We start from the raw sequence: 18,463 nt of genomic DNA on the forward strand, positions 1-18,463 counted from the left end.
CCGCTGTGCTTTCCGGCTGGCGCTCACAGTCAGTGCAGAGAAGCACAGCGTCGGGGGACAGACACCGGAATGTAAGTATGTAGTGATTGTTTTTTTTTACGTTTACGCTGGTAACCAGAGTAAACATCGGGTTACTAAGCGCGGCCCTGTGCGTAGTAACCCGATGTTTACCCTGGTTACCAGGGGACTTCACATAGTTGGTCGCTGGAGAGCTGTCTGTGTGACAGCTCTCCAGCAACCACACAGCTGCGCTGCAGCGATCGGGATCGTTGTCTAGATCGCTGCAGCGTCGCTAAATGTGACGGTACCTTTAGAATGGTGGGGTACTCTTCAACTGGCTGTAACTTGGAGTTGATCATTCCAGCTGAACAACACACAAACCCATACTGCCAGACTAGACGGCACTGTAGGTCCATGCCACCCAAATCTAAGTGGCTTAACAGAGCCTGTGCTTTCCAGAGCTTCTGATTCCAATGTTTATTCTATAAGCAGAGCTGCCTGCAGAGTGAAGTCGGCAGTGCCTGGCAACAGAAGCAGACATCGCTGGACAAAGTCCTAGTGGAGAAGTGACATGCACAGTAGGTACGGAACGTATTCAGACCCCTTTAAATTTTTCACTCTTTGGTTCATTGAAACCATTTGGTAAATTAAAAACTTAATTTTTTTTCATTAAAGTACACTCTGCACCCCATCTTGAATGAAAAAGCAGAAATGTTGAAATTTTTGCAAATTTATTAAAAAATAATAACTGAAATATCACATGGTCATAAGTATTCAAGCAAAAGGAAAAAAAAATGGACAGAAAAAACCAGCTCACCTACTAGGCATTTGTTGTGGGGAAGCCCGGATGACGTGCAGTCTTCACGTGAAACAGTGGAACAAATAGAAGAGAAAATCCAGCTTCCAGAAATATCCAATTTATTAAAGTTAAAATCCAAGGTCCAAAAACATGGTTCACAGGAGAGAAGATAGCAGCATGCTACGCGTTTCGAACACTAAGTTCTTTTTGAAAAAGAACTTAGTGTTCGAAACGCGTAGCATGCTGCTATCTTCTCTCCTGTGAACCATGTTTTTGGACCTTGGATTTTAACTTTAATAAATTGGATATTTCTGGAAGCTGGATTTTCTCTTCTATTTGTTCCATAAGTATTCAAGCCCTTTGCTCAGACACTCATATTTAAGTCACATGCTGTCCATTTTCTTGTGATCCTCTTTGAATTGGTTCCACTCCTTCACTGGAGTCCAGTTATGTTTAATTAAACTGATAGGACTTGATTTGGATAGGCACACACCTGTCTATATAAGACCTCAAAGCTCACAGTGCATGTCAGGAAAAAAATATTAAAAACTATGAGGTCAAAGGAACTGGCTAAGGAGCTCAGAGACAGAATTGTGGCAAGGCACAGATCTGGCCAAGGTTACAAAACAATTTCTGCAGTACTCAAGGTTCCTAAGAGCACAGTGGCCTCCATAATCCTTAAATGGAAGAAGTTTGGGACCACCAGAAGTCTTCCTAGACCGGGCCGTCCAGCCAAACTGAGCAATCGTGGGAGAAGAGCCTTGGTGAGAGAGGTAAAGAGGAACCCCAAGATCACTCTGGCTGAGCTCCACAGATGCAGTAGTGAGATAGGAGAAAGTTCCACAAAGTCAACTATCACTGCAGCCCTCCACCAGTTGGGCCTTTATGGCAAAGTAGCAAGACGTAAGCCTCTCCTCAGTGCAAGACATATGAAAGCCCGCATAAAGTTTGCTAAAAAAACACATGAAGGACTCCCAGACTATGAGAAATAAGATTCTCTGGTCTGATGAGATGAAGATAGAACTTTTTGGTGATAATTCTAAGGGATATGAGTAGAGAAAACCAGGCACTGCTCATCACCTGCCCAATACAACCCCAACAGTGAAACATGGTGGTGGCAGCCTCATGCTATGGGGGTGTTTTTCAGCTGCAGGGACAGGATGACTGGTTGCAATTAAAGGAAATATTAATGCGGCCAAGTACAGAGATATCATGGATGAAAACCTCTTCCAGAGTGCTCTGGAACCTCAGACTTGGCCGAAGGTTCACCTTCCAACCCTAATGACCCTACGCACACAGCTAAAATAACAAAGGAGTGGCTTCAGAATAACTCTGTGACCATTCTTGACTGGCCCAGCCAGAGCCCTGACCTAAACCCAATTGAGCATCTCTGAAGAGACCTGAAAATGGCTGTCCAACAACGTTCACCATCTAACCTGATGGAACTGGAGAGGATCTGCAAGGAAGAATGCCAGAGGATCCCCAAATCCAGGTGTAAGAAACTTGTTGCATCATTCCCAAGAAGACTCATGGCTGTACTAGCTCAAAAGGGTGCTTCTACTCAATACTGAGCAAAGGGTCTGAATACTTATGACCATGTGATATTTCAGTTTTTATTTTTTGTAATAAATTAGCTACATTTTCTACATTTCTGGGTTTTTTTTCAGTCAAGATGGGGTGCAGAGTGTACATTAATGAGAAAAAAATTAACTTTTTTAAATTTACCAAATGGCTGCAAAGACACAGAGTGAAAAATTTTAAGGGGTCTGAATACTTTCCGTACCCACAGTATATGTGATGTAATGATTGGCAGGAGATATATTATTATTTATTTAAAAAAACCTTTTGTCCTCCGTGATATTATTAGTATACCATATTATATTATTTCCACAGATTCTAGAATTGTATCAGCATAATATGAAAATACTTCCACCAAGGTCGCTTTTACACGAGACTATCTAGGTCAGTATTTTGCATCGGTATTTGTAAATCCAGAACAGAAGAAATGCTAATATTTCCTCTATAATTTCTCTGGTTGTATTCATGGTTTGGGCCTGAAAATACTGATCCAAAATATTGACCTAAATAATGTTATGTTTAAGTGACCATAGGAGGTATATATCAATTTAATAATAATAATAATAATAAAAACTACGGTAACTTCCTTGATACTGTATCAAGAAAGAAAAGTGACAACTTAAATGTCAAAAAATAGAGATCAAAGTGGTAGTCACTTTTTTAGCCAAGCCTCCCTTGAGAGTTTCTTGGCCTTGGTACAAATTGTACAGTATAAAATTGCATAGGAAGTGGAATATCATTTTAGAAAAGGACACTTCTTTTTCTACTAAAACTCAGGAATCAAATTTTGGTACACTGTGGCATAAATATACCCAACATTCTCAAATTTAATTCAACAGTGTATATAGATAGGTATGTGACATATTGGGCACTTTTGCAATTTATAATATTCCATGTTTTTCCATTTCAGTACTAAAATAAACATTTAAACTAGGTGAATATGCCATTCACTTTATATCTCACATTTGCATTTCCTCTTCCTTTCCAAATTCGATCGTTAGCAATTTTCCTGTATTTGCATCCTTATTTAAGCAAACAAGCAAACCTGTCAAACTAAGTGTCAAATTTAGATCAGTATCCTAACACAAGGCCAGGCTGGGTTTGTATAACCAAATGCCTATGTAGGTCAGTCAATACTCATATAACCTTATTTGAACTCATCAACATGTTTTTCATTAGGATCAACATTAGGTTCCTTCCTGTTCCCTATAGGTAAACCACAAAATTGTCATATTATTGATTTAAATATAGAAATACATGTTGAGTCAATAGAAACTGCAAAGTCCATATTTCATTAATGAAATAAAATTGCATTAATCTCTGTTTTGCATAGGCTTAAAAAATAGAACAGCTTTCAATAAGATATTCCCTTATATACAGTCATGGCCGAAAGTGTTGGCACCCTTGAAATTGTTCCAGAAAATGAAGTATTTTTCAAAGAAAATTATTGCAATTACACATGTTTTGTTATACATATGACTATTTTATTTGTATTGGAACAACACAAAAAAAAAACAAACAAAGGAAAAAATAGGTACATTGGACATAATTTCAGACAAAACCCCCAAAACTGGCTGGACAAAATTGTTGGCACCCTCAACTAAATATTTGGTTGCATAACCTTTGGAACAAATAACTGCAAACAATGGCTTCCTATAACCACCAACAAGCATCTTCAAGCTTCAAGGGTGCAAACACTTTCGCCATTACTGTATATAATCAGATTTCTGAAAAACTGAATTATTGTTTTTTTTACTTGATCTAGCATAATAAATGACAAATAATACAACATCCTGTATCAAAGGTGATGTCTATAATATGATGCAACACAATTGAAGTCTTGGAGACGGGAGTGGAATGTTCAGATTATAGAGGATCTTAGTCTTTTATCATTAATGGAATGAAGGGCACTGGTATGATGATACACAGAAATGAGGGAGAAGATGTACGATGGAACAAAATTTTGGAGAGCTTTGTGGGAGAGAGTGTTCAGTTTACATTGGACTCGGTAATGTATGGGCAACCAGTGCAATGACTGGCACAGGGTGGAAGCATCAGTGTAGGAGCTGGACATTTATAGGAGCCTGACTACACATTCAGGATAGATTGGAGAGAAGAGACTTTAGTAAGAGCCACCGGCGCTATCTTGGAGGAGAAATTTTTTTCTTCTCTAGCAAGATGGCGCCAACAGCTCATGTGCAATAGCAGCTATTGGCGATCACCGATAGCTGCTACTGCAGAGGTGCCGGCAACACCATCTTGGAGAAGGAATTGTTTTCTCTCTAGCAAGATGTTGCCGCCGGCTCCTGTGCAATAGCAGCTATCTGATCACCGATAGCTGTTACTGTGCAGGCGCGGCGGGCACCATTTTTAAATGGATTTTTTTTTTAATATCAGGATAACCTCAAACATGATGCAGCACAGGTGCTATGGCTGGCGCCTGCCTGATGTAGTGGTTTTTTTTCCAAGATATATATAATATTCATTATGTAAACTAGAAGGCAGGTCAGTGAGGGATCAGTGACCTATCACAAGACATCAATATGAATACCTAATCAGAGCACCACAGGAAAACCCACCCGCAGGCAGCCCCAGAGCACGAGCAAACTGAATATAAATATTAAAAAACCACCACAAGACGGATTTCATCAACCAAGGTATCATTTTAGTCAGTATAACGACGCCAACCTGACAGTGTCTGTAGGGTAGTGAGCACAATCCTGCTGACAGGTTCCCTTTAAAGTTGTATGGGTGATGCCACTGAGCATGTATGGAGATCTTATGTTGTTGATGGCAGAAAAGCTGTTTGTCCAATGATACAGAAAAGCAAAAGTAGCCGAATTTGTGCATTTTTAAAGATAAGCAATAAGAGTTTAATTGCAACTAATTCTTTATGGCAAACTGGTACATAGTTAGAATTTATTGTGCTACATCAAGCGTGAGAAATTAGCAGTGGACACACATCATGTTTACCATTTCTATGTACCATTTTTTACTTCTGGCAGAAAACATAAATTATATTTTTATCAAAGTAGAAAGAAAATTGAACTTCTGTTTTTAATCTTCCGAAGTTCTCTATTTATTTTCGTAAGATATTTAGTATACTGAATCGCACAGTATAAAACCATAATGATGAATAACTGTCTAGGCTAATGAAAAACAGCAGGAGTTCATAATGAGACTCCGAGAACATTTGCATTCATCCCATTTCATCAGAAACATAAAGATTTGCTTTTTTAACTCTTAAGGATCTGGTAAGATTAACTATTTAATGGGGTAGCCATTTCTTCAAGATCAACGTTATCACCAGCAGTTTTTTAACCCAAAGAAGTGGACTCACCAAGAGATCTTTCCTCTATACAGTGGGGCAAAAAAGTATTTAGTCAGTCAGCAATAGTGCAAGTTCCACCACTTAAAAAGATGAGAGGCGTCTGTAATTTACATCATAGGTAGACCTCAACTATGGGAGACAAACTGAGAAAAAAAAATCCAGAAAATCACATTGTCTGTTTTTTTATAATTTTTTTTGCATATTATGGTGGAAAATAAGTATTTGGTCAGAAACAAACAATCAAGATTTCTGGCTCTCACAGACCTGTAACTTCTTCTTTAAGAGTCTCCTCTTTCCTCCACTCATTACCTGTAGTAATGGCACCTGTTTAAACTTGTTATCAGTATAAATAGACACCTGTGCACACCCTCAAACAGTCTGACTCCAAACTCCACTATGGTGAAGACCAAAGAGCTGTCAAAGGACACCAGAAACAAAATTGTAGCCCTGCACCAGGCTGGGAAGACTGAATCTGCAATAGCCAACCAGCTTGGAGTGAAGAAATCAACAGTGGGAGCAATAATTAGAAAATGGAAGACATACAAGACCACCGATAATCTCCCTCGATCTGGGGCTCAACGCAAAATCCCACCCCGTGGGGTCAGAATGATCACAAGAACGGTGAGCAAAAATCCCAGAACCACGCGGGGGGACCTAGTGAATGAACTGCAGAGAGCTGGGACCAATGTAACAAGGCCTACCATAAGTAACACACTACGCCACCATGGACTCAGATCCTGCAGTGCCAGACGTGTCCCACTGCTTAAGCCAGTACATGTCCGGGCCCGTCTGAAGTTTGCTAGAGAGCATTTGGATGATCCAGAGGAGTTTTGGGAGAATGTCCTATGGTCTGATGAAACCAAACTGGAACTGTTTGGTAGAAACACAACTTGTCGTGTTTGGAGGAAAAAGAATACTGAGTTGCATCCATCAAACACCATACCTACTGTAAAGCATAGTGGTGGAAACATCATGCTTTGGGGCTGTTTCTCTGCAAAGGGGCCAGGACGACTGATCCGGGTACATGAAAGAATGAATGGGGCCATGTATCGTGAGATTTTGAGTGCAAACCTCCTTCCATCAGCAAGGGCATTGAACATGAAACGTGGCTGGGTCTTTCAACATGACAATGATCCAAAGCACACCGCCAGGGCAACGAAGGAGTGGCTTCGTAAGAAGCATTTGAAGGTCCTGGTGTGGCCTAGCCAGTCTCCAGATCTCAACCCTATAGAAAACCTTTGGAGGGAGTTGAAAGTCCGTGTTGCCAAGCGAAAAGCCAAAAACATCACTGCTCTAGAGGAGATCTGCATGGAGGAATGGGCCAACATACCAACAACAGTGTGTGGCAACCTTGTGAAGACTTACAGAAAACGTTTGACCTCTGTCATTGCCAACAAAGGATATATTACAAAGTATTGAGATGAAATTTTGTTTCTGACCAAATACTTATTTTCCACCATAATATGCAAATAAAATGTTAAAAAAACAGACAATGTGATTTTCTGGATTTTTTTTTCTCAGTTTGTCTCCCATAGTTGAGGTCTACCTATGATGTAAATTACAGATGCCTCTCATCTTTTTAAGTGGTGGAACTTGCACTATTGCTGACTGACTAAATACTTTTTTGCCCCACTGTATATTACATTTCATCCACTTTTGTTCAAAAAACAGCATAAAAATTAAGGATGTGTATAAAAGTTAGTACGGACCAAGTTGACATTCATTGTCGGTAAAGTACCAAAGAGGCCCTGAGGACATCCAGCCAGAGACCCAAGCCTGGGCTGGTGATAGGAGGTGACATGTGAGATGAGCAAGTAAAGCAATGGCGGCCGACAGCACTACTGCAGCAAAAAGTGGTTGCTCGTCCTAACTCCACAGGACCCAAGTGGAGAAGTACATACCAACGTATCGAAGTGAAGGACAGCATCCAATCCGGGTGAAGATAAGAAACACTTTATTGTGCCATAGGTGCAACGTTTCAACCTCAGAGGGTCTTTGTCAAGCATACATAATGATCAACATGACGGCCTTATATAGGAAGTAGATAACCACCACCTGGCAGGTCCGCCCACAAAAATTTACATACTTATTAACTGGTGATCATAATAACAATAAAAATGTGAAAATTGTGTGACATACATAGTTAAAAATGCATTACAGTATTACTATATTCCCCTATTGTGGATAATAACTTTCATAATCAACATAGAAAGCACATGTGGATGATCAAAAATAAATAAACAGCCTTGCCTGTCATTTCTAAGCCTATCGAAATGCTCACGGGGGCCATTATATACATGAACTACCTATCACCGGGCTTGTATCACTACATTCCTGGTTAACCAATCAATGCCTAAGGTGAAGATCCAATCTGGGGCACCGGTACAGAACCAGCCCCACACAGTGGAGCCAATCCAGGCTCCATGTCTGCTTGCCTAGAACCGCCTCCCAGTCTGATCACTTTTCCCGTTCGTATCATTCATGACATCCAAGCTCCCCACAAAAGGCTCGAGTCCCGGAACCAGTGCGCACATCCGTCGGCCCCCCGGTGAAGCAAAGCATGAAATGACATGCCGCTCCACCCCGGACCATCAAGAGACACGCCCACCAGCAAAAATATCCGCCCCATGTACAAGAGCCAATCAAGGCTCCTGGCTCACATCGATCACAACGCCCCCATGTTGGTCACCTGACCGACCAACACTGACGTCCGCCGCTCACCTGGCGCACTATTGTGGGAAGGAGTCCCCGACCAAGTGCGCATGCTCACCGGCTCCCAGGCGACACATACACAATATGCAGTGCCGCCCCAAACAGCCGAAGGGCACGCCCACCGGCCGCAAGCCCCACCCCCCACAAAGCAAGCCAGATGATAGCTATGGAAAACGCACATCCACCAGTGGCATATGTACAACATAAAGAGTCACTAGAGGCAACCAAAGGACATGCCCAGATTAAAAAAGTCCACCAGTACCACTCCAGAGTACAATCGCACGAACCAACCGACTTTAAGGGCCAGTGAAGCAGCATACAATGATATTCCCTAAAACACAAGGACAAATTGGAGAGAACAGCTACCACAAATAGCCCTCGAATCTCTATCCCGAATTACAGATAACCAGATTCACTCTAGTATGAGATAACAATATTGAACAAGGGTCGGTAACATAAACTTTGTTTGTGGGGTTTCGCATCTGTATGGTTTTGTTTTTAAGTGGTGATTGGTTATATAGTTTACTCTACCCCCTAGGATGACCTCTAGGGCCATGTGGGTTAGTATATGATGAAGTGATTTTTCACTGTCCCTTATTCATTGGATTGAGAGTTCTCTTACCAGTTTTGGTGTGTCCCCATTAATAATAATTCAATATACTGCCAGTGGTATGGCGATATAGTATATGAGACGATTTATGTTACCGACCCTTGTTCAATATTGTTATCTCATACTAGAGTGAATCTGGTTATCTGTAATTCGGGATAGAGATTCGAGGGCTATTTGTGGTAGCTGTTCTCTCCAATTTGTCCTTATGTTTTAGGGAATATCATTGTATGCTGCTTCACTGGCCCTTAAAGTCGGTTGGTTCGTGCGATTGTACTCTGGAGTGGTACTGGTGGACTTTTTTAATCTGGGCATGTCCTTTGGTTGCCTCTAGTGACTCTTTATGTTGTACATATGCCACTGGTGGATGTGCGTTTTCCATAGCTATCATCTGGCTTGCTTTGTGGGGGGTGGGGCTTGCGGCCGGTGGGCGTGCCCTTCGGCTGTTTGGGGCGGCACTGCATATTGTGTATGTGTCGCCTGGGAGCCGGTGAGCATGCGCACTTGGTCGGGGACTCCTTCCCACAATAGTGCGCCAGGTGAGCGGCGGACGTCAGTGTTGGTCGGTCAGGTGACCAACATGGGGGCGTTGTGATCGATGTGAGCCAGGAGCCTTGATTGGCTCTTGTACATGGGGCGGATATTTTTGCTGGTGGGCGTGTCTCTTGATGGTCCGGGGTGGAGCGGCATGTCATTTCATGCTTTGCTTCACCGGGGGGCCGACGGATGTGCGCACTGGTTCCGGGACTCGAGCCTTTTGTGGGGAGCTTGGATGTCATGAATGATACGAACGGAAAAAGTGATCAGACTGGGAGGCGGTTCTAGGTAAGCAGACATGGAGCCTGGATTGGCTCCACTGTGTGGGGCTGGTTCTGTACCGGTGCCCCAGATTGGATCTTCACCTTAGGCATTGATTGGTTAACCAGGAATGTAGTGATACAAGCCCGGTGATAGGTAGTTCATGTATATAATGGCCCCCGTGAGCATTTCGATAGGCTTAGAAATGACAGGCAAGGCTGTTTATTTATTTTTGATCATCCACATGTGCTTTCTATGTTGATTATGAAAGTTATTATCCACAATAGGGGAATATAGTAATACTGTAATGCATTTTTAACTATGTATGTCACACAATTTTCACATTTTTATTGTTATTATGATCACCAGTTAATAAGTATGTAAATTTTTGTGGGCGGACCTGCCAGGTGGTGGTTATCTACTTCCTATATAAGGCCGTCATGTTGATCATTATGTATGCTTGACAAAGACCCTCTGAGGTTGAAACGTTGCACCTATGGCACAATAAAGTGTTTCTTATCTTCACCCGGATTGGATGCTGTCCTTCACTTCGATACGTTGGTATGTGAGATGAGCAGTCAGTTTCAGCAGAGACTTACTGTACTGAGCGTGGGCAGAAGGAGGACGGCAGGCCAGACGGGATCTGGCTCACGCTAGAGCGGCCCAGAGAGAGCTGAAAGACTTTTTCAGGAAAACATGCGATTAGTGAGACGGAGCAGCGGCCCTTGTCAGGCGCCAGATAGTTGCAGAGGCACCTTTGTGACTGTTCCTGCCAATACAGCGCTAGTCACCTCCATACCATACAGGAGTTGACCCATAAATCCTGAACTGCATTGAAGACATATTTCATGCTGTGCATTAACTAATGTATCTGTTTATATAACTGACTGTGCAAAGTATTAGTCTTTTATTTAACCTGTTACATAAATTAAGTAGCAGTAGATCTACTTATGTTCAAATTCACTCCGCTAACTTCTTCCTTCAGTGACAACTCTTGCTTTACGGGAGCCATAAAAGATAAAAGAGACATAGAAAATATGTAGATAGTGCTGCCATCTTGTGACCGCAATTCTGACTGACTGGAAATAAAAAAAACTGTAAATGTAAGTCTATGAGAGTCTCGTTCTGGCCTTTTTCTGGCTCTCATAGACTTACATTTGAGTTGTGACTTCATGCTCGACCAGCAAATCACAACCAGCTGGAGACCGACCAGAGCATCACCAAGGCAGCGGCTGGCAAGTATAACACTAGGGGCAAGGAACTTAGCTTAATACCACCACTAGACCACTACAAAGAAAATGATGCTAGAGTGGTGCTTTAAATCAGTCAACCTAAATTGAGCAAAAAGACCATGTACCAAAAATGTAAATGTGACCATGACTGTTGGCATTCATACTCCAGCCCTGCCTCTTCTCTAGTAGACGAGGCTTAGTGAAAGATAATGGCCAATCATGGACCCAAAGATAATTATTAATTATGCTATAAAGTGACAGTAATTACAGCAGAAACTTACTGATGTATAAACAGCATGATGTAAAAAAAAATAGCGTGGTTTTTGGTATGCAGGGAGTTGTTTCCTACTTCTTATTTGGTGGTCAAATTTGAATCCCAATAAGAAGCATATTAAAAGAGTACTTGAAGCAATATTTAATGTGGATTTTAAAACAGAACACACTCCAAAATCGATTATTTTGAATAGATATCTAAACATAAAAAGCGAGTAGATGAATTTAAGAGTATCAAGTTGGGCCAAGACATCCTATTTACTATAAAGATAGAGGAGATATTCTGAATACACAGACTATGGTATCACAAGCACGTGATCTCCAAAGCAATAAGTCAAAATCTCGACTAGTAATCCCATACAGATTTTCTGTGGAAGCATAGCATTCAAATTAATAATTGTAGCTTTCCATGACCGACTACAGGGAAAAATATAAATAAAATAGTTTAAAAGCCCACACAATGTAGCAGTAGCACATGTAGCATATTTTACTACGGTATTTTAAGAAATTATTGTGAACTGAAAAAACAAAACAAAAACAAAATAAAACAAATAAATATAAGTTGGAAATATTTTAATTAGATGAATAATCCTATAATTGCGGCCTGACAAATACAAGGCACCAGATAGCCAACATGCTCACAAATTTTCTGCTGGTACCTACTTCTTCTGGAACAGTGGTCTTTTTAAGCTCAGTGCTTAGCTGATAAAAATATCGGTCAACCAAGCTTTTGGCATGGACTAGAGTACGGTCGAGAGACAAGATATTACTAGAATGTATACTTCTGCTTTCTAATTAGAAAGCTGCACGTTGAGACTCTCACAGACTTGTTGAAAAGCATTAAGCTACTTACTGGTAGCGGCATTTCTCGGAGGCCCATGACAGCACGACGAGAGAGGGGATCCGCCCATTAGGAACAGGAAACCTACAGATACAAAAGGGCGGTACCTCTCCCTTGCCTCAGTTGTATTTCAGAGTCTTGAGAGGACTAACGCGGTTAGTGGTACACAAAAATATACACTATATACAGATTATATACAAAAATAGCAGACATCTATTGGGACTGGTATCATATTGTGAAATATATACATTTATATGGAGTGCAACCCCCACGTGAATAGGGAGGGAACTAAGGGTGCTGTCATGGGCCTCCGAGAAATGCCGCTACCAGTAAGTAGCTTAATGCTTTACTCGGACTCCCATGACAGCACGACGAGAGAATTACAGAGATGTAAGCTTCCTTAGGGAGGGACTATGGCCTGTAGCACCCTTAACCCGAATGTGAGATCAGAGGAAGCCCCCAAATCCAACCTATAGTGCTTAAAGAAGGTGGACGGGGATGACCATGTGGCCGCCTTACATATCTGGTCGATTGATACTTCAGACTTTTCCGCCCAGGATGTAGCCATGGCCCTGGTGGAATGCGCCCTCAGATTCTGCGGAGCCGGACCCCCACCTGCAGTGTAAGCCAAAGAGATAGCCTCCCTAATCCACTTTGCTAGTGTGTACTTTGATACCCTAAGTCCCTTTAAAAACAACGCATTATCTTTCTTCCAAGTGTCAGTAATAGAGATGTATTCTAGCAGGCATCTCCTAACATCTAATGTATGGAGTAGTTCTTCTTTAGGGTTGGAGGGATTGGGAAGGAAGGATGGTAAAACTATCTCCTGTGTCCTGTGAAACCGTGATGACACTTTCGGTAAATAGGCTGGGTCCGGTCTGAGGATTACTCTGTCTGGTAGAAACTCTGTATAAGGGGATACCCTGGAGAGCGCTTGTATGTCTCCAACTCTACGAGCAGATGTAATTGCCACAAAAAAGGCTGTCTTAAGAGATAGGGCCTTAATTGAAGCTGAATGTAATGGTTCAAACGGCTCTCTAGTCAATGCTGACAGGACTAGGTTGAGATCCCAAGGCATAGATCTATCTTTATGTATGGGTCTAGATCTAATAGAAGGTTTAATGAACCTTGAGATCCAATAATTACTGGCGATGTTACATGAAAATAGAGCCCCTAGGGCCGAGACCTGTACTCTTAGGGTACCGTCACACTATACGATTTACCTACGATCACGACCAGCGATATGACCTGGCCGTGATCGTAGGTAAATCGTAGTGTGGTCGCTGGGGAGCTGTCACACAGACAGCTCTCCAGCGACCAACGATGCCGAGGTCCCTGGGTAACCAGGGTAAACATCGGGTAACTAAGCGCAGGACCGCGCTTAGTTACCCAATGTTTACCCTGGTTACAAGCGTAAAACTAAAAAAAAAAAAACAGCACATACTTACATTCTGGTGTCCGTCAGGTCCCTTGCAGTCTCTGCTTCCCGCACTGTGACTGCCGGCCGTAAAGTGAAAGTGAAAGCACAGCCGCTGTGCTCTGCTTTCACTTTACGGCCGGCAGTCACAGTGCTGGAAGCAGACGGCAAGGGACCTGACGGACACCAGAATGTAAGTATGTGCTGTTTGTTTTTTTTTAGTTTAACGCTTGTAACCAGGGTAAACATCGGGTAACTAAGCGCGGTCCTGCGCTTAGTTACCCGATGTTTACCCTGGTTACAAGCGAACGCATCGCTGGATCGCATCGCTAGATCGCTAGATCGGTGTCACACACACCGATCTAGCGATGACAGCGGGAGATCCAGCGATGAAAGAAAGTTCTAAACGATCTGCTACGACGTACGATTCTCAGCAGGATCCCTGATCGCTGCTGCGTGTCAGACACAGCGATATCGTAACGATATTGCTGGAACGTCACGAATCGTACCGTCGTAGCGATCGAAATGTTATAGTGTGACGGTACCCTTAGAGTACTAGTGGATAGATCTAGCTCTAGGCCTTTTTGCAGAAATTCTAAGATTTGTTTAATAGGTAATCCCTCTTCTAAATTAAAATCAGAAGAGGCCAGAAATTTCCGCCAGGTCCTAGCGTAGATTGTTGTGGTTATTTGCTTTCTACTTTTCATAAGGGTCTCAATTAGACTCGGGGAGAACCCTTTGCTTTTTAGTAACGCCCTTTCAAAATCCATGCCGTTAAATGGAGATTCTTTACTTGAGGATGGCTGATCGGCCCCTGGTAGAGCAGATCTGGAATGTCCGGAAGTACCCAGGGGTCCTCCACTGACATGATCCTGAGCCAAGTGAACCAGGCCCTTCTGGGCCAGAATGGGGCAATCAATATAACTCTGGCTCGATCTTCTCTTATCTTCCTGACTACTAAGGGTATCAGGCCTAGTGGAGGAAATGCATATGCCAGTTGAAAATCCCATCTGATCAGAAAAGCGTCTACCGACAGAGGATTTTCTCTGGGATTTAGGGAACAAAATCTTGTTGTCTTCCGGTTGTCCCTGGTAGCAAATAAGTCTACTTCTGGATGTCCCCATTTGTGGACGATCTGATCGAACACGTAATTGTTTAGGGACCATTCCCCTTGTCTCAAGGTGTTGCGGCTTAGAAAGTCCGCTTTGATGTTTTCTTTTCCTCTTATGTGTAGAGCAGTTAGGGATAAGAAGTGATTTTCTGCTGTCTGGAACAGACGATCCGCCACTCTCATCAGTGACTCGGAATGAGTTCCACCCTGATGATTTATGTATGCAACCGCCACCTGGTTGTCCGATAGGATCTTGACATGATGACCCTGTAGATATATGAGGAATTTTTTCACTGAAAGCTCTACTGCCATTAACTCTTTCTGGTTGGAGGAGGCTGATGTTAGGGGAGGGGACCATAGACCCTGAACCATCATGTCATCCATGTGTGCTCCCCAACCCGTAGGGCTAGCGTCTGTAGTTACCACACGTGTTACCTGTGACACCCAGGGAACTCCCGCCGATAAGTTTTTACTGTCTAGCCACCACCTAAGAGAAGGGAGTGCTTTTGGACCTAAGGTAATCTGATCCTGCAGGGACCCCTGTAAGATTCTATCATTAACCAGCACCTCGGATTGTAATGGTCTGGTGTGGAACTGGGCCCAACGGACAGCGGGAATGCAAGAGGTTAAAGAACCCAATAGTGACATAGCCTGTCTAAGGGTCATGGATGGCTTATCAATTGCCCTAGACACCTGTTGTTGGATATGTAACAACTTGTCGGGTGGAAGACAACACTGTTGGGATTCTGAGTTTAACAATAGTCCCAAAAATCTTTGTATTTTCTGGGGCTGTAAACGAGATTTTTCGTAATTTACGATCCACCCCAGATGCTCAAGTTCGGATGTGGCTGTCTCTAGCTGAGAACGGCAATGGTCTTCAGAGCTCCCTACTATAAGAAAGTCATCCAAGTAGGGAATAATTAGGATGTCAGACTCTCGTAAGTGTGCCATGACTCCGGCCACTAACTTTGTAAACACCCTAGGAGCTGCTGATAAGCCGAAGGGAAGAGCTCTGAACTGGAAATGGCGAATCTGGCCCCCCATTGACACAGCTACCCTCAGGAATCTCTGGAAGTGTTCATGTATTGGAACATGATAGTATGCATCTTTTAGATCTACCACTACCATGAAACAGTGATTAAACAACATTTTTATTGCTGAATTGATTGTTTCCATTTTAAATGATTCATTGACCAGGAACTCATTAAGACATCTGAGATTAATGATCGTTCTAAAAGATCCGTCTGGTTTCTTAATCAGAAAAAGAGGAGAATAAAATCCCCTTCCTCTTTCTGATTCCGGAATTTCAATCAGCACGTTCTTGGAACATAAGTTGATAACCTCTGCTTCCAGGGCTGCTTTCTCAAGGGGGGAGGAACGTAAAGGGGTTAATTTAAATTTTTCACGAGGCCAGTGATTGAAGTCCAGCTTTAGACCTTCAGTAATGATGCCTCTGACCCATTTACTGTTTGTAATGTCAAGCCAAGCTGAAGAGAATGCTGACAGTCTACCCCCCACAGGGATCGCTAGTCATTGGTCCGGTTTTTTCTGATCCTTTGAGGAACTGCGAAACATATAGCCCGTACCTCTACCGCGTCTGTCTTCCCATCTGAAACTTTCTCTAGTGGGAGAGGACCCGCGTTTTTTCCCGCGACCAAATCTCCTTCGATTGAAGGGCCGGCGGTAAGATGAATATAGACTGGGGAATTTCTTTTTGTCATCCCCTGCTTTTTCCAACAACTCGTCCAGAGTTGGACCGAAGAGATATTGTCCTTCGCACGGAATGGCGCAGAGCTTGGTTCTAGACTGAATGTCACCTGACCAGCATTTCAGCCACAAGGCCCTGCGAGCCGCGTTGGATAGTCCTGCCGCTCTGGCCGCCATTCTGACAGAGTCCACCGATGCGTCCGATAGGAAGGCTGCAGCATTCTGGATGGTCGGTAGAGCCTTCAGAATAGTATCCCTGGATGCACCGTCCTTAAGCTGAGACTCTAACTGATCTAGCCAGACCATTAAAGATCTGGCCGTACATGATGCCGCTACGGCTGGTCTGAGAGATCCAGCCGCCATCTCCCAGGTACCTTTAAGGAATATATCTGCCTTTCTGTCCAGAGGATCCTTGAGGTTTCCCATATCCTCAAAGGGTAATGAGGCCTTTTTTGACGCCTTTGCAACAGCCGCGTCCAGTTTAGGAGCTTTATCCCATGTATCCACAACCGGATCGTCAAAGGGATACCTGCGTTTTAACGCTGGTGGTAAGGCCCCCTTTTTTTCTGGTTTCTTCCATTCTCTAAGGATTAAGTCCTGAATCTTTTCGTTTACCGGGAAAGATCTATGTTTTTTACGATCAAGTCCGCTAAACATCATCTCCTGTTTCGAGGGCTGTGATTTAGGTTCCTCTATACCCATGGTGCCTCTGACTGATTTGACGACTTTGTCGATTCTATCCAAGGGTAGACAGAATCGTCCTGACTCCTCATCTGATGAAGAGGAGAGAGGACTGGAGAGATAGGAATTCTCCTCTCTTTCTTCCTCTGAAGAATTAGAGTCCAAGAGAGTCCTATGCTTTGAGCCTTCCGCTTGGGATAGGGACCGTAGTGATTCCCTTACTTCCAGCCGGATCATTTCCCTCAGATTTGCCGGAGTTACGGACTCTTCTGCTACCTAGGGGAGGACAATATAGGAGATAACTAATATCTGACCTAAAGTCACTACCACCAACCCGCTCCTGTAGACCTCACCGTCTGCTGTATACAGGGGGCACATAATTTTTTTGAACAAGAGTCAGGTAGAGGGACTCCACAGAGGGCACATTCCTTATGTTTAGACTTCCCCGTACTCTTCTTCCCCTGGAATGATAACGTATAAAGGGGCCCGCGTCACAGAGTGAACTTTCACGTAGATCACTTACCCATGCGCCAAAGTACAATACCGGAATCCGAGGGGTCTCTTTAGTCGAAGCTCTGGATCCTTGTTCGGAAGAGCTCTTACGACTGGGCTGGTCGCCTCTATCCTTCTGTTTGGGCTTCTGACGTACCTCGTCTGGCAGCTGCTGCTGCTCACCACCACTCTCCATGACGAAATGCGACCAAAAGCAGGGATCTGACATCTCCACCTGCATAAATACCCCTTGGATCCGGTCAGCAGATGGGCCAGCGCTGTCCCTATTGGCCCAGGATACAGCAGAGGGCAGGAGATCTTGCGGTCAAAAACCGGCACACAGACGCGATGGGCGCAGCCATATTGGAACGACTGCGCATGCGCAGACGTCCGGCGACCCGGAAGCGGCCGCTAACTCCGCCCCCCCACGTCACTGCACCCGGAAATGCTCCAGCACGCGCTGAGAGCTGTGCAGGACGCCGGGGAATGGAGCGCAGCGCTCCGGGAGCTCACCCACACGCCTGAGCCCGGCACCCGCAGCCCCACCATACCGCTGCACCACCAATGGGAATACTTACCTGCGCTGACGCTGATGGAGGCAGGAAATCCTCCGGACTCCGCTCCCTGCTGCGAACGCCACTGCCGTGAAGTCCAGCAAGGACCACCGTGGCGTCTCCAGGGATCTCCGCACCGGCCGAGGTAGGAGACCCCCCCGCTACCGTAATCGGCCGGCCGGCCTGGGCCTTCTGTCTGTAGGCACCCGTCCCCTCAGGAACAGGAAACCAACTGAGGCAAGGGAGAGGTACCGCCCTTTTGTATCTGTAGGTTTCCTGTTCCTAATGGGCGGATCCCCTCTCTCGTCGTGCTGTCATGGGAGTCCGAGT

General features: G+C 43.9%; 2 protein-coding genes across 5 annotated transcripts in view; both read right to left on the reverse strand.

The window, feature by feature from the left end:
• LOC138671479 (uncharacterized) overlaps window positions 1–17,553 on the reverse strand; it is a 36,181-nt gene extending 18,628 nt beyond the window's left edge. Inside the window, exons 1-2 of the mRNA XM_069759656.1 lie at window positions 17,441–17,553; window positions 16,673–17,363 (exon numbers count right to left, since the gene is read on the reverse strand). Coding sequence (XP_069615757.1) covers window positions 16,673–17,324 — 652 coding nt within the window. The 5' untranslated portion in view covers window positions 17,325–17,363; window positions 17,441–17,553. The remainder of the gene's footprint in view (window positions 1–16,672; window positions 17,364–17,440) is intronic.
• The window catches only part of AUTS2 (activator of transcription and developmental regulator AUTS2), a 142,183-nt gene that overhangs the window by 69,752 nt on the left and 53,968 nt on the right, over window positions 1–18,463 (reverse strand). The gene's annotated exons all lie outside the window — the stretch shown is intronic.

The sequence above is a fragment of the Ranitomeya imitator genome, chromosome 3, assembly GCF_032444005.1.
Source record: "Ranitomeya imitator isolate aRanImi1 chromosome 3, aRanImi1.pri, whole genome shotgun sequence".
NCBI lineage: Eukaryota > Metazoa > Chordata > Amphibia > Anura > Dendrobatidae > Ranitomeya > Ranitomeya imitator.